This window comes from Diaphorina citri, unplaced genomic scaffold, assembly GCF_000475195.1.
Source record: "Diaphorina citri unplaced genomic scaffold, Diaci psyllid genome assembly version 1.1 scaffold100, whole genome shotgun sequence".
NCBI lineage: Eukaryota > Metazoa > Arthropoda > Insecta > Hemiptera > Psyllidae > Diaphorina > Diaphorina citri.
The window spans coordinates 80,558-93,519 of NW_007377537.1; the positions used below are offsets into that span (position 1 = coordinate 80,558).

Consider the following 12,962-nt stretch of genomic DNA (forward strand, 5'->3'; position numbering starts at 1 on the left):
TTTAAAAAATATCCTGCAAGATGAATTTCTGTTGCAGCTCAAAATTCTTGTGAACGGACCTTGCCGACCTTGAAAATTTTTTTCATCTTTTCCTTGCCAGGAACTTTTCATCTCAGCTGTTTATTGTTTATTTTCGTATGGAACGAAATGGAAATGGAAACGGAGCGGAGACTGCGGAGAAGAAAAAAAAAAAATCAAGAAAATCACTTTTTTGAATTTACATTTTTGTTCAAGAAATGATAAAAATTGATAAAGAGTTTCCGGATGGCAATCTTTTCTGTGAAAAGTTAACAGTAGCTTTATCTTCTCATTGGAGCAATGGAAAAGTTTACGGTTGACTTGGAAAAAGTCTTGGACGATTTTGAATTCAGTGAAGGTAAGTCCTATGTTTGGAAATGATGACTAAGCTTAGCTCTGGGGGTGGTTTCATCTGCATTCTTTCTTAAGCCGTTCAGTTCATATAAAACTAGCTGTTTGTCCCGTGCTTCATTCATTACAGAGGTAATATTTTGTTTGAGAATCAAACCCCAAACTCCCTATAAAGTTCAACACTGGCTTGGGCTGGGCTTGTCTCTATTACATTAGGTCTGACTTAATTCCTGGATTTATCTAACACCATCCTCTTATCAATCTTACTCCTAAATTTGACAAGTCTCAGCTACTAAGTCCGCTAACTAGGCACAATGCACATGCAGTGAAAAGGGGAAGGACAGTCATATTTCTAAAACTTCTGAATCTGTTGATGAATTACTCTGTTGGTATTTTTAATTCAAAGTATTTTTGTCTTTAAATTCCAGAGAGAGATGAACGGAAAACTTCCTCATCCAATAATAATAACAATGTCAAGGCCCAATTCTCTTCTCCTAAGAATGTGGTCACAAATTATAACGTAAGTATATTTTATCTACTTTGTACAAGAGAGGTGGGTAAAGTTTCAGTTTAAAATCTCAAACTTGAAGAGGACAAACAGTAGAAGAGAAAAACAAAGCTTAAGGGGGGGGGGTGCTTTGGTGCTCACTGCGGCATAGTAGGATTTTTCAAATATCTTAATAATCCAGCACTTAATATTTTTACCTACCATGCTGGCACCAGTTGCTATGAGCATTTATATTACATAGCTACTCATTTTCCTCACTAGGATGAGTGGGCCCTGCAACAGCCAGACACAGAATCAATCATTTGCATGATACAAATTTTTTGATCCTGTCAGAAATCAACCCTGGGTCTCCCACATGCAAGGAAAGTGTAGTGACCACAACACCATTATTAAACAAATGAGAGGTCTGCAAAAATCTTAAATGTTTGGAAAGCTTGTTTTCTTTATGATAAAACTAGGCAATTCCATTTTATCATTATTCCACTCCAGGATACGACTATCACACAAATCACACATTAAATTCCTAAAATAAAAGGTGTCCTGATTGAACCCTGTAGAAATCTCACTGGTAGACAGGAAGTGAATTGTATTGATTTTAAACCAAATTATTCTTATCTATTTAAGGACTTGAATGTAGTTAAATTGCCTATTTAATAGGTACCTACTTATTTTCTCAGTAGTCTCTTTGAAGCTCAAAGGTCATTTTTGATTTCTTATCAAGTTAACACTTAACCCTTTTTGTTGAGAAAACTTAGGTTTTCAATTTGTACAGCAAAAAAAAATTTAGTGTTGTTTTAGGAAAGACATTTAATTTATTATGGCAGTACTTAAGTAAGTAGGCATCTATTTTGACATTTTTGACTATGTATGAGGCACAGGGTTAAAGAGGGAAGTTTTACTTAATGAAAACTTAATGTGTTCTCTTATTCCTACCCTCTCTCCCTCCAATTCTCCGTCCTCGCCCATTCCCTTCCTTTTTTCTCTTGTCCTCTATCTCTTCCCCTTCTTTCTTTTCTCTCTCACCCCTCTCTCCTATACTTTATCAGCCCTCTCACTTGCTCAGTGCATGTTCATGTACTATCACAGTGTCTTTCTTTCCTTGAAAAATTAAACAGGTATATGGTTCTTGTTTCATTTACCTACTCCACAAATGGTTTGTTCGTTCAGACCTTTGCTTTTGAATTATTCACATCAAGTAGACATGAGTAGTGAGTACCTTATCTAAAGGTAGATAACACATTAATGAAATTACAGATAACACCTAGACTCTGTTCAGAATTATTCATTCTCTCAAGAGCTAGAGAATTAATTGATTTAATTCTACCTGTTCTATTATTAGTTTTACTGATTCTGTGAGTGTTCTGTAGGAAAAAGAATCCAGTGTTCTTTTTCCATTGGTAATTCAAATGTCCTTGTAGACTAATTTTTATATATCAACTTCTTACTGGTGTTTCTTGTTAGGTACTTTACTTATTTTTATTTAAACAATGCAAGAGGTAGGTACTTTCAGTTAAAGTGTGCTTTAGAATTAACCAATTTAACCTTGTTTTAGTAGGACTAAGTACAAACCTACATGTTAAAATTCCGTGTTTTGTTCAACCCTAGCAGTTTTATTACTTAGGGCATCATATTTAATGTAAAATCCTTTTTGACAAATATTGTGACAATGACATGTTATGAAGTATTCAAATCCTTAAAATTGTTTAGCTGTGCGACATTTTAATGTTGGAACCTACGTCCTTGACCCATTTTATCTTATTTTTATTCCCACGTGTAATTACGTTCTAAAGAAGGAAAAAAAATGTTCAGACCTAAGTACCTTTATTTGTCAACTTAGTAACATTTTTGTCGTCAACAATAGAGTGTGATCATTTCAACTTCCCACATTAACAATATCGCCTACCTAACGCTTCTTCTTTTGAACAATAACATCTCTTAGAGGCTCACAGTGAAAGAAAAATCAGTGGTTTGGATGGAAGATCTCCTCCAGAAGAACCCTGTGACTTAAAAGAAAGGCATAAAAAAACTCTTTTTGTTTTCAGTTTGCCACACCAGGGAGCTACAAGAGAACCTCATTCGAGCCCATCAATCTAGCCGATGCTGACTTCTCTGCTGCCGTGATCAGAACTCAGGAGCCGCGTGATCATGCACCCGTCAGCACCGGTAGTGAAGTCAGCACAAGCTATGTGTTTCCTCACATTGCATCCGGGTCTAATGTGATTCTCAATAGTGCTATCAATGTGTCTGCTGGTTCCAATATTGTGCAGAACAGCACGGGACCGAGTATGTCTGGATCTCATGTTATCCAGAAAAATGTAAGCCCTCCAGAAAAATGCCTTTACTTACTATAAGTATAAGTAGTGCTTTATTTATACTGTCAGCTTAGAACAAGTTGTTCCATTCCATACTGAGTAATTTTTAATTGTGTTCAGCATATTTAAATGCTTGTCACAAATATCGTTCCCCCAGTATTACACCTAGGTAAATTTTATGACTTGACTTGGACTCGAACCACCAAACTCCAGATCCAAAGTCCAACGCGTTAACAATTGCACCACTGAGGTTGGTTTTCATTTCATACTAATGAAAAATCGATTCAAAGTTTCCCTCTGAGGGTGAGGGCAGAGCTAAAAGTGTTACAGTTCTCCCGTTTGATGGTTAAGCAAATTTTAATAGCTTGATAAAAAAATTGTGATATGTATAAGACAAAAAAGTGTGATTTAAAAGACTTTTTATTCATCTTTGGTTAGTTGAGTCAGGCTGGTTTGAACGTTAAATAAAATGGAAATTATCAAACCATTGACCAAAGGAAATACTCAGTTGGCTTTAGTGAACAGGACTGCAAGTCATGCAAATTTCATTTTGTTTCAGCTGGATCAGATCTATTCGGAAGTAACCCAGCACAGTCCTGCTGTCTCGGACATCTCCATCGACAATGTCCTCAGCAGTGCTTCCAGTGACTCGGGAGATCCTCAAGACAAACCTCGCTCCAGTTTACCTGATGTAGCAGCCACCATGCAGAAGACGGAGAAGTTTGATCTGATCAACGACCGTGTCCTGAACGCGATCGTAGACAGTTCGTCAAGCGATGCCAAACCCATCGGGTTCCATGCCGTCTCCAAGCCGGTACTCTCGGAGAGCGATCTGAACAAGTATCTGGACCAACTGGAAGACGATACCGAGGATAACTCAGTGGAGGAGGTCTCTTCCCTACCTGTCGTGTCCACGGACGATGAGATATCCTCCTCTCAGTCACAACTAGAGGAATGCACCACTGGGACGAGCAGTAGTGGCGACGGGAAACCAACAGAGGTGGCCACCAACTCTGAGTTTGAAAATCTTCTTTCACCCGAATCATCCACTGCGAGCTCGAACCAAGGACTCCACACTGTGAGTCATCAACAGTTTGAGAATCATAATGAGAGCGAACTTGAAGATCAAATGAAACAACACCAAGTAGACAATAGTCAAACTATAACATCAAGTCATATGGAAAGTTCATCAGAGCCCAAAACGAGCACACTTGAAAGCCCAACATTCTGTGTTGAGAACAAAAATATATCCGAACTTGCTAACACTACTGTATCTGCCACTGAGGATGCTAAGGAACAAAGTGGAAGCAATGCTGGTGAAAGTGACTTTAGTCATACAAAACCTAATGTAGTAGAAGACAATGTATTAGATGAAATGAAGCACGGATCATGTGTGAAAAGTACAGATGTCACTGCGAGCGAAAATTCTAAAGATGTTACCAAACCTGATAGCTTTATAACTAATCCTAGTTCTAATATTCTAAACACAACTGAGATGGTACAAACGATTAGCGAGCCTAGTGAACAAAATGAAACCAGTGCTACTGTAAATACTAAAGCTAATGAACAAACACTGGACGAAAGCAAAGATATTCAACGCGATAGCAATAACGCAGGTGTTGAAAGTATAAAAAGCTCTTTAATGGAAAGCAAGAATGAAAGTAGTAGTTTTGAAAGCAAGAATGAAATGGAAATACAAAGTAAGCCAGAGGTTGAGAAGAGTGTAGAAGGTATAAACGCAGCTACCAACGTTATTGAATTTACCAATGAACCTACGGAGATTCTAAACACGAACTATGTCGTGGAAATATCGCAGCCTGGACTAATCATAGACGGGAAAGGAAGCAGGAACAATTCTCCCCAGAAAAGCTCACCTCCTGTGAATACTGGGGAAATTTCCAACACGGATATACACGGAGACAGTAGTAGTGTGGAACACAAACCAAATAACATTCAATTCAGTTCAAATATTAGTCAAAGTGAAAGACTGGTGTGTCCAAGTGAAAATGCATCAAAGGAAGACGTTGAAACCCGTGATACAAGGATAGGCATTGAAAACATTCTAGTGAAAAACAATCTCACTGAGAGCAGCACCGCTTTACCGGAGAAAAACATCAACTTACCTGAAACTAAAAGTAACTTACCCGAGTACAAAAACCAAGCAGTCCAAGATATTGAAGTAAAACCAAGTGAATGTCCAGCCAATGTAAATGCATACAGCGACGTGTCACGTGACACGAAGACAAGTGAAAGCACAGCCAATACGTACAGGGAAGTCTCACGTGATAAGGAAATCTCCACGGAAGCCGATCTTGTGAACAAATACAGACACAATTTCGTCCACAACGATTTGGAAATAACGCGAGAGAAGAACACCAATGTTGAGAAGTGGAGCAAACCTGATACACCCTGTATTACGATCTCCAATATGAAAGACACGGGCATTGCGGAGGTACAGGGTGAAACAGAAAGGTCCAATGCGATAGCTAGTCCTGATTGTTATGTGGAGGAGAAGAGTATTGCGGACTGTGTGCAGCAAAATTGTGATAGCATGGTACACAGTGAACAGCGGCCTAATATGGGTGAGTTGGATTTAAAATGTGACTCAGTAAACTTTACCTGTCTCAGTGTCTCACAGTATTGGAATGATTGGGATTTAAAATCTTCTGGACGCCCAGAAACAATACTTGGGCCCCTTCCATGTCCTTTACTTAAACCTAATTATATAGGACTCTAATCCTTTGTTTGTTTAAACCAGAAAAAGAAATTTTCACTTGGATTTCGCAAAAATTGTGATGAAATTTTACAGAGAAAATTTTTGGCAAAGCACTACCATTATAAAAGGACTCTCTTCAGTCCTATTCTAGTAGTATAAATAATAGAATAGAATAGAATATGTATACCCTGCTTATACTGCCAGAATGAGACTGAAAGGTCCCTTTACTCCCGCAGTCTAAACAAGGTCTTATGTATTTGGTACAATAATTTTAAAATTGAATTACAAGTTTATAAAAAGACCCTTGCTTAACTTAAAGAAAAAAGCATGGGACATAATAATAATAGTGCTTATTTATACTGCTCGCATAGGACTGAAAAGTCCGTTTACTCCAGCAGTAGGCTACTACTATTATTGTGGTCAAATTCTCAAATTATATTGAGGATAAGATTCCATACCTCGGCTGGGATTGAACCCACGCCCTCCTGTTCACCAGGCGAGCGCCTTGACCACTACACCACCGAGGCAGGTCCTGTACCCTGTAACTAGTAAGGTAGGTATAATTTTCAGGGAAATGGGTGCCAACTTTCATTTTTCTTAAAACATAAAATTTATTTTTTCTGTCCAGGCGCATCTAACAGTACAACTTCGGAGTACCCCTCGAACCCGCAACCTGTGGCTCCCGAGTCCGCCAGTCAGACACAGTCCGAAATCACCCAAGTAACCCCCAGTACACAGAAACCAGTTCGCCCTAATTCTCTGGACCTACCTTCTTCTCCGTCAGTGTCCCTGAGTCCCTCTGAGACACCGCCTAACTTATCAGGTAAGTGATACAATTCCTCAATAGGTACTATTTATGCACTCATGTGAAATGATAATGATAATAATAATAATAACTCATTCCTAAAGAGAATATTGCTAAAAATCGGAACGGATAGACTGAAGCTGAAACTTTTTCAGCTTCAAAAAATTTGTCATTGTCAAAAATTGAGCCTAGTAAACCCTAGTAATAGTACGTATACAATGGAAAGCTAGGCTTGGAAAAAAGAAAAAAATAAACTAAAGAAATAGGTAGATTTTTTCCGTAATTTTTCTTCTCCTACTTTTCAAGCCTAGCCTTTGTCTAACCACCACCTGATTGTGTCTCCTTGTTCTCAGACTCGGAGCCCGCGGCGAGTGTGGCTCAAGGTACCAGTGGCGAAGCACAGAGTACCCCTTCACCTCAACACTCCATGCTGGGGAAGCGCGCCCCCTTCTGGGTCCCCGATACAGAGGCCCCTGTGTGTATGCATTGCCAGGCCCGGTTCACACTGGTGAAGCGACGACACCATTGCCGTGCGTGTGGCCAGGTCCTATGTTCCCGGTGTTGTAACAGACGCGCCACGCTAGAATATCTCCAGTACGCGGCAGAGCGTGTGTGTCTCGTGTGTTATGATATTCTTATGAAACCAAGCCAAGACACCCCGCCGCCGCCGGCCAGGAAACCAAACCCCAATAACCCCATGGAGTACTGCTCTACCATCCCTCCCCTACAACAAGTAGCACAGAGCGGCAGTCAACCCCCACCTAGTGTACTAGTCCCTGTTAGTGTACTCAAGAGGGAGGGGAGTTTGAAATCTCGCGAGGGAGCCAAACAAGTCATGTTCAGCGATGGAATTAAACCTGGTGGTGATCTAACAGAGTTAGATGCTGAGAGGGAAGTATCCAAGTTACCTATTGTACGGAAGAATAGAATGATCAAGCGTGTCGGTACACCTCCTGGGAATCTCTTCCATAAGAGACCTCTTCATCCGGATAGTAACAGCTTCATTCCGACCACAGGACTACCACCTATCCTAGCCAGCAACGGAGGGGAAGTGAGCTATTCAGAACTCACTTCCCCTCTCAGTCTGGAGGAGTCTGTGAAGTTTGCCATCCATAGGAATCTATTCGCTCATGTGAAGAAGATCAAGCTGGATTGTTGTTTGGGAAAGAAGAGAACAGTATGGAATGTAACTAGTGAGGGATTGAACTGTGTAGGACAGGATGAGGTGGTGTTCCTACTAGCGTGTACACAAGGCGAGGAGTATCCCCCTCAGCATATATTCCATGTCATTCTGTATATCTACACAGAGGCAGCACAAGGATCTACAGTCACTGAAATGTGTTTCGTACCGTCTCCCCCTACAGTACAAGAGTTGCTAGGTAGTAAAGATCATGGCGGCTTTATATTCATACGTCGGACGAATCAGTGTCTGACTCATCTGACCTTACCTGACCCGCCTTATCTGTTTGGAGTCCTAGTACATCGGTGGGAAATTCCATGGGCCAAGTTATTCCCCCTGAGACTAGTACTCAGACTAGGTGCTGCTCTCAAGTGTTACCCCTGTCCCTTACTATCCATCCGCTACAGAGAGCCTGTGTATATAGATGTAGGACATACTATCATCAAACTGCTAGCAGACTTCCGTTCCTATGCGTACACGTTACCTACAGTACGCGGTCTATTGATACACATGGAAGAGAATAAAACCTCGGTGATTATACCTAAGAATTTCTACGACCAAGTAGTCAAAGCGATCAACCATTCGAATGAAAGTCATCTGGCGTTTGCCGGGAACTTTAGTGCGCAGGCAGACTCTCATCTGGTGTGTGTACAGAACGTAGAAGCAGAGACATCAGAGTATTCTACCCAGAGGATAGAATCCACCACGCATAGGACAAACACAGGACAGTCATGCACAGGTCTAGCGTTCATTCTATTTAACGCGTCACTCAAGACATCCGATGGCATGACAGGGAAGGCATGTATCCATGAGGATGGTCTCATGGTGCATCTGTTACCTGACGGCATGGTTACCCTGCGTGCCGCATTGCATGACATGCGTGACTATACGATCCTGTGCGGGCCACAGGGAGAGGAGAGTGTTGATATTGTATGGGGACCTCAGGATCTCAACTTTAACGTCGGTGTGCGTAGCGTGATAGACGGGAAGCCACTGGATGGTGTACAATCCATCCGAGTCCATGGCGGTACTGATTATACAGGCGGGGTCAAGCTTATCCGCTGGACGGAAGTGTTTATCATAGAGAATAGCGATCTCAACGCAAAGACAACGGAGGATCCTATCGATCATATGAAGAAACTGTCGGAAAGCATATCCCGCGCGACGTGCATCTCTCTGGTGCCGCTGATAGATTCCCTAGCGAGTGCTGACGCTAGTAAGTTCGCCGTACGAGTCACTATTCATCCGGATGATGTAGGCTATGAGGCAGGGACCCGAGGAGAGAAGTTTGACGCCAAGTACATGCGGCATTTAGATGAAGGACTGGTTCCTATTATACATCAAGCGGCTGTACACTCTACCTCACCGCTAACCCTGGAACTTGTGTTTCGTATTATGGAACAGGGGTGAGTAGGTGTTCTGTCCGAATGAGAGAGGCGAAGGGGTTAGGATTGCGCCTAAGGGTTTGGGTCTCCCATGAGTTCAGCGTATCAAATGTTTTAGCAGTTCATTTAGCTAAATACAAAGTTTGTGCTTCAAGTCTAGAATCTAGACTAGACCAGAGTAACCGAAATAGACAGGAGACAATATTCAATCTAAAATATGAAGCAGAATTGAGGACTGCAAGCTTACAGCATCAACAAGATTTCAGATTTGAAAAGGCTTTATGGAGTAGACCCCAGACTTTCAAGGAAAATAATAGAATTTACCCTGTTTATCCTGCCCGAATAGGACTGAAAAGTCCCCTTACCCCGGCAGTCTAAACAGGACCTCGTATATTTGATTGGAAAATGATACTCTCGCATGGGATAGGCATGTGGGTATGAGAAAGGGGATAAGGTTGCTTAGGTATGTAGGTACCTCTAGTCTAGAAAAAAAGGTATTGTTTGACGATACAAAACTGGATATTATTTAGTAGAGTTTCAATATTTTTGGTATGTGTTGATAAAGCCGTGTGATATTTACCCACATTTTGTTTGGTGAAAGTTTGCAATTTTGAAAGAAAACTAGGTTCCAGCTAGTTTCTATAGAGAAAACTGAGGTTTTTGTTAATAGTCCGCCATATGGTACATATTATTTTTATTTTATAGTTTTACATGTTTTTAATTTGTCTGTATTCCCCTCCTTATATTACGAATTTTTATTGTGTAAATAAAATTGTTATTACCTAAGTATTGTAAAACTTTTTCTTCTAAAAAAATATATAAATAATTAGGTACCTTGCTCTAAAAATAAAACTATAAATATAAAATTACCTCCCTAATCTTACCCATATTTAGAATTTAACCTGGTACTCGTACTCCGTATTTTTGAATTCAATCAGAAAGAAATATATTATTTTAGAAAAGTTTACTACATTTTAGAACGATGTCTTTTTTTGGGGGGGGGGGACTTTTTAAGTATCGGAACTTGGGTATTTATTATCACCCAGCCTGAGTGGACCCGAGGAAAGCCAGCACGAGCCAGCCTAGCTAGCTTAGTTGGTAGTGCATCTACCTTGTAAGCGCTAGGCCGCGGGTTCGATTCCCGCCCGGGGCGGATTTCATCCTGATGGGATAATATTCGTTCTCGAAACGGCTGGCTTTCTCCTATCCTGTCTTCCTTCTCTCTTCGATTTCGGGACGATAAGACCATTAGTAGGTACACTTCTTTGAAAGGTAAATATTAAAACGATCGCTTGAAATAAAAGAATAAAAACTGACACTCAAAAGTGTGTTGACTGTTGAAGCGTGCAAATGTGAACGTGTAGCGGTTAAGTTAATCTTTCCCTAATCCTTCTTTAATCCTGTTAGTTAATCCTTGAGCTTTCCGTTAATCTTTGAGAGTCTTTGGACAGTTCAGGAATTCGAAACTGTACATTATATTGAAGGTATTAGGTACGCACATAAATATGATTATGGATGGGACTGAAAATAGCAAAAAAGACCAAGTACTCTTCGTTGTTCTTTTTAAACAAATTTTCAGTAAAATCACAATATTTATCGCCATGTAAGGGGAAAGGGTACGGAAAATGTCGTAATTAATGCCGAATGAGTGACATAATATATCCAGAAGTCATGTTATATGTAGAATACACATATTTAAAGGTAGCACCAGAATGTTTACGGTGATGATTCGACGAAAGGCAATGCCTGCATTCGGGTCTCCCATCAGGGAAGAGCGGAGAAAAACTGCAACCTTGTCGTCCGAAATAGACACATTTCGGACCGCAGAACAATAAAAGAAATACAAAACAGCCATTACCATAAGAAATAATCTATTGTTTATGTTCCATTGGGACTTATGAACCCCCACAGGGCTGTCATTTCACTTGGAGAGGAGTCCTCTCTCATAATAATGGAAATATTTCGTCAATAAATAAGTGACACCCACGCCTAGAGTGAAGGGACAAAACCCTGTCAGTTCCACAACTCTGAAATGGAAATATTACACAAGGCAGTGATCGAAGTTGAAGATAATTTTTAGTTAATAACCAACTGTGACAAAGAACAGGACTCTTCTTGCTTTAAAATTGCAACTGAAGTAGGTAAGTACCTACAACTTCTCGATTATTACTTTGCAGGCATATGGATATGAAACAATTGAGGGCTTGCAACTTAAACTAGACATCTATACACCCACCTAGAGAAGAGCTCATTGACCGAACGATAGTGAGGTCTATGTTTTAACTCGACCGTTTTGTATTTGGTTTAGATGTCTGTCTGTATGTTCCGCTATAACTCCCGATTGCCTGGTCTGATTTTGATGAAATTTGGTACATATCTTCATTAAATTAAGGCACGTCGCTGATTGAAATTTGGGGCCCCAGAGTTGAACGGGGCGCCCGTTACGATCTTCCAAAACATTACGATACCCCAATACAGTTGCCACGTATATCAATACATATTCATATGTGTGGGAATAAATCTATTGTTCTGTTTCAAAGGTTCAAATCAACCACTAGTAGGTATAAGTATCTGCAGGATTGGTAGCTTAGATACAGATACTCGTAGATTGCAAAAAACCTCCTGGTATCCGGACTCTAGTTTTACAAACATCCCTGAACACTTCCTACGTATTGAGAATTTTCATTTCGTTTTCACTGAATGAATACGAGACTGTTGACCTACAGAGTAAAAGTGTTGATTGAATCACGGAGCAGCGTTGTTTCGCGTTACTATGCTTCGTAAGCAATGCGTACCTACGCCATAATAACGTGTGATATACAACGGTACACACGGAGCTAACAATGGAAATAAATTGTATGCAGGGACTATTGGATACTCCATTTAAATAGAAAATCAAATACACCCTAGCACAGGGATCGCCAGCTACCGGCAGCTCGCGAGAGGTTTTCTGGTAGCTCACAGCTCGCAGACAGTCGCACAAGTTGAGAGCAACTCTTATGGAAACCAAAAATTTACGTCGTTAAGTCGTAAGTTTTTCGTTTTCAGACTAAACGGTAGCACCCTAAGGGTCTCCTCGTCATCTGAGTAGCTCGCGACCCATAAAAGGTTGGCGACCCTTGCCTTAGCCGGTAACAATATAGCATGATGAATGCACCAGTTCCCAGGGGTTCACTGAAGTTGAGCAACGTTGCGCGAGGTTGGTATCCAGATCGGTGACCCTTATTCGCGTGCTGCTGGAACCCTTCAGGCAGGGTGAGGAGACGGGTAGCTTGTCACCGAATGGAGGGTAGAACCCCCGTGGAACAGTGGTGTTAACCTCTTAAGAAAAAGAAAGTTTCGTTGTAGATTTCAAGGAAGGTCCTGAATCTCACATAGGACTTATTCCTGGAAAAGATACTTCACTGGCAAACGCGGCACTTCTACATCCCCATTGTTAATTCACGTGTACCTATGTAAAGCACAACTTCATCCCTTTCAGGAATGGCCTCCCTAACATCAGGCCTGATTTACCTGCGTGTGCGTCACAAACATCTCTATAGTGTTCACGAGTTATGGTGCTCTGCTCACAATCTTCTCGCACAATTTATTTCCCTGAATTAAATCTAGTAAGCGGGGGCACTAATTTGCTGAATTTATTTTCCTATTCTTCTACTCGAAAATTTTGAATGTCCATCTTGAACTTCA

The 12,962-nt window shown here is 40.7% G+C and overlaps 1 protein-coding gene across 2 annotated transcripts; it reads left to right on the top strand.

Moving 5' to 3' along the window:
• Positions 1–159: 159 nt before the first annotated feature.
• Positions 160–10,014, top strand: LOC103524460. 2 transcript variants are annotated; one of them, XM_008489476.3, is made up of 6 exons: positions 160–376; positions 798–889; positions 2,920–3,192; positions 3,749–5,771; positions 6,534–6,728; positions 7,064–10,014. In XM_008489476.3, the coding sequence occupies exons 1-6, from the start codon at positions 319–321 to the stop codon at positions 9,298–9,300; spliced, it is 4,878 nt and encodes a 1,625-aa protein (XP_008487698.1). In that variant the 5' UTR covers positions 160–318; the 3' UTR covers positions 9,301–10,014. The 2 variants fall into 2 exon arrangements, with proteins under 2 accessions (XP_008487698.1, XP_026675676.1); XM_026819875.1 differs by lacking the exons at positions 160–376; positions 798–889 and adding an exon at positions 2,229–2,373.
• The last annotated feature ends 2,948 nt before the right edge of the window (positions 10,015–12,962 follow it).

What these genes read in the sequence shown, in the direction of transcription:
- LOC103524460 (XM_008489476.3), top strand. Translation starts at nt 319, where the DNA reads ATGGAAAAGTTTACGGTTGACTTGGAAAAAGTCTTGGACGATTTTGAA. An exon ending in ATGTGGTCACAAATTATAAC is followed by an intron (nt 890 to 2,919) that starts GTAAGTATATTT and finishes TTTTGTTTTCAG; the next exon opens with TTTGCCACACCAGGGAGCTA. An exon ending in GACACCGCCTAACTTATCAG is followed by an intron (nt 6,729 to 7,063) that starts GTAAGTGATACA and finishes CCTTGTTCTCAG; the next exon opens with ACTCGGAGCCCGCGGCGAGT.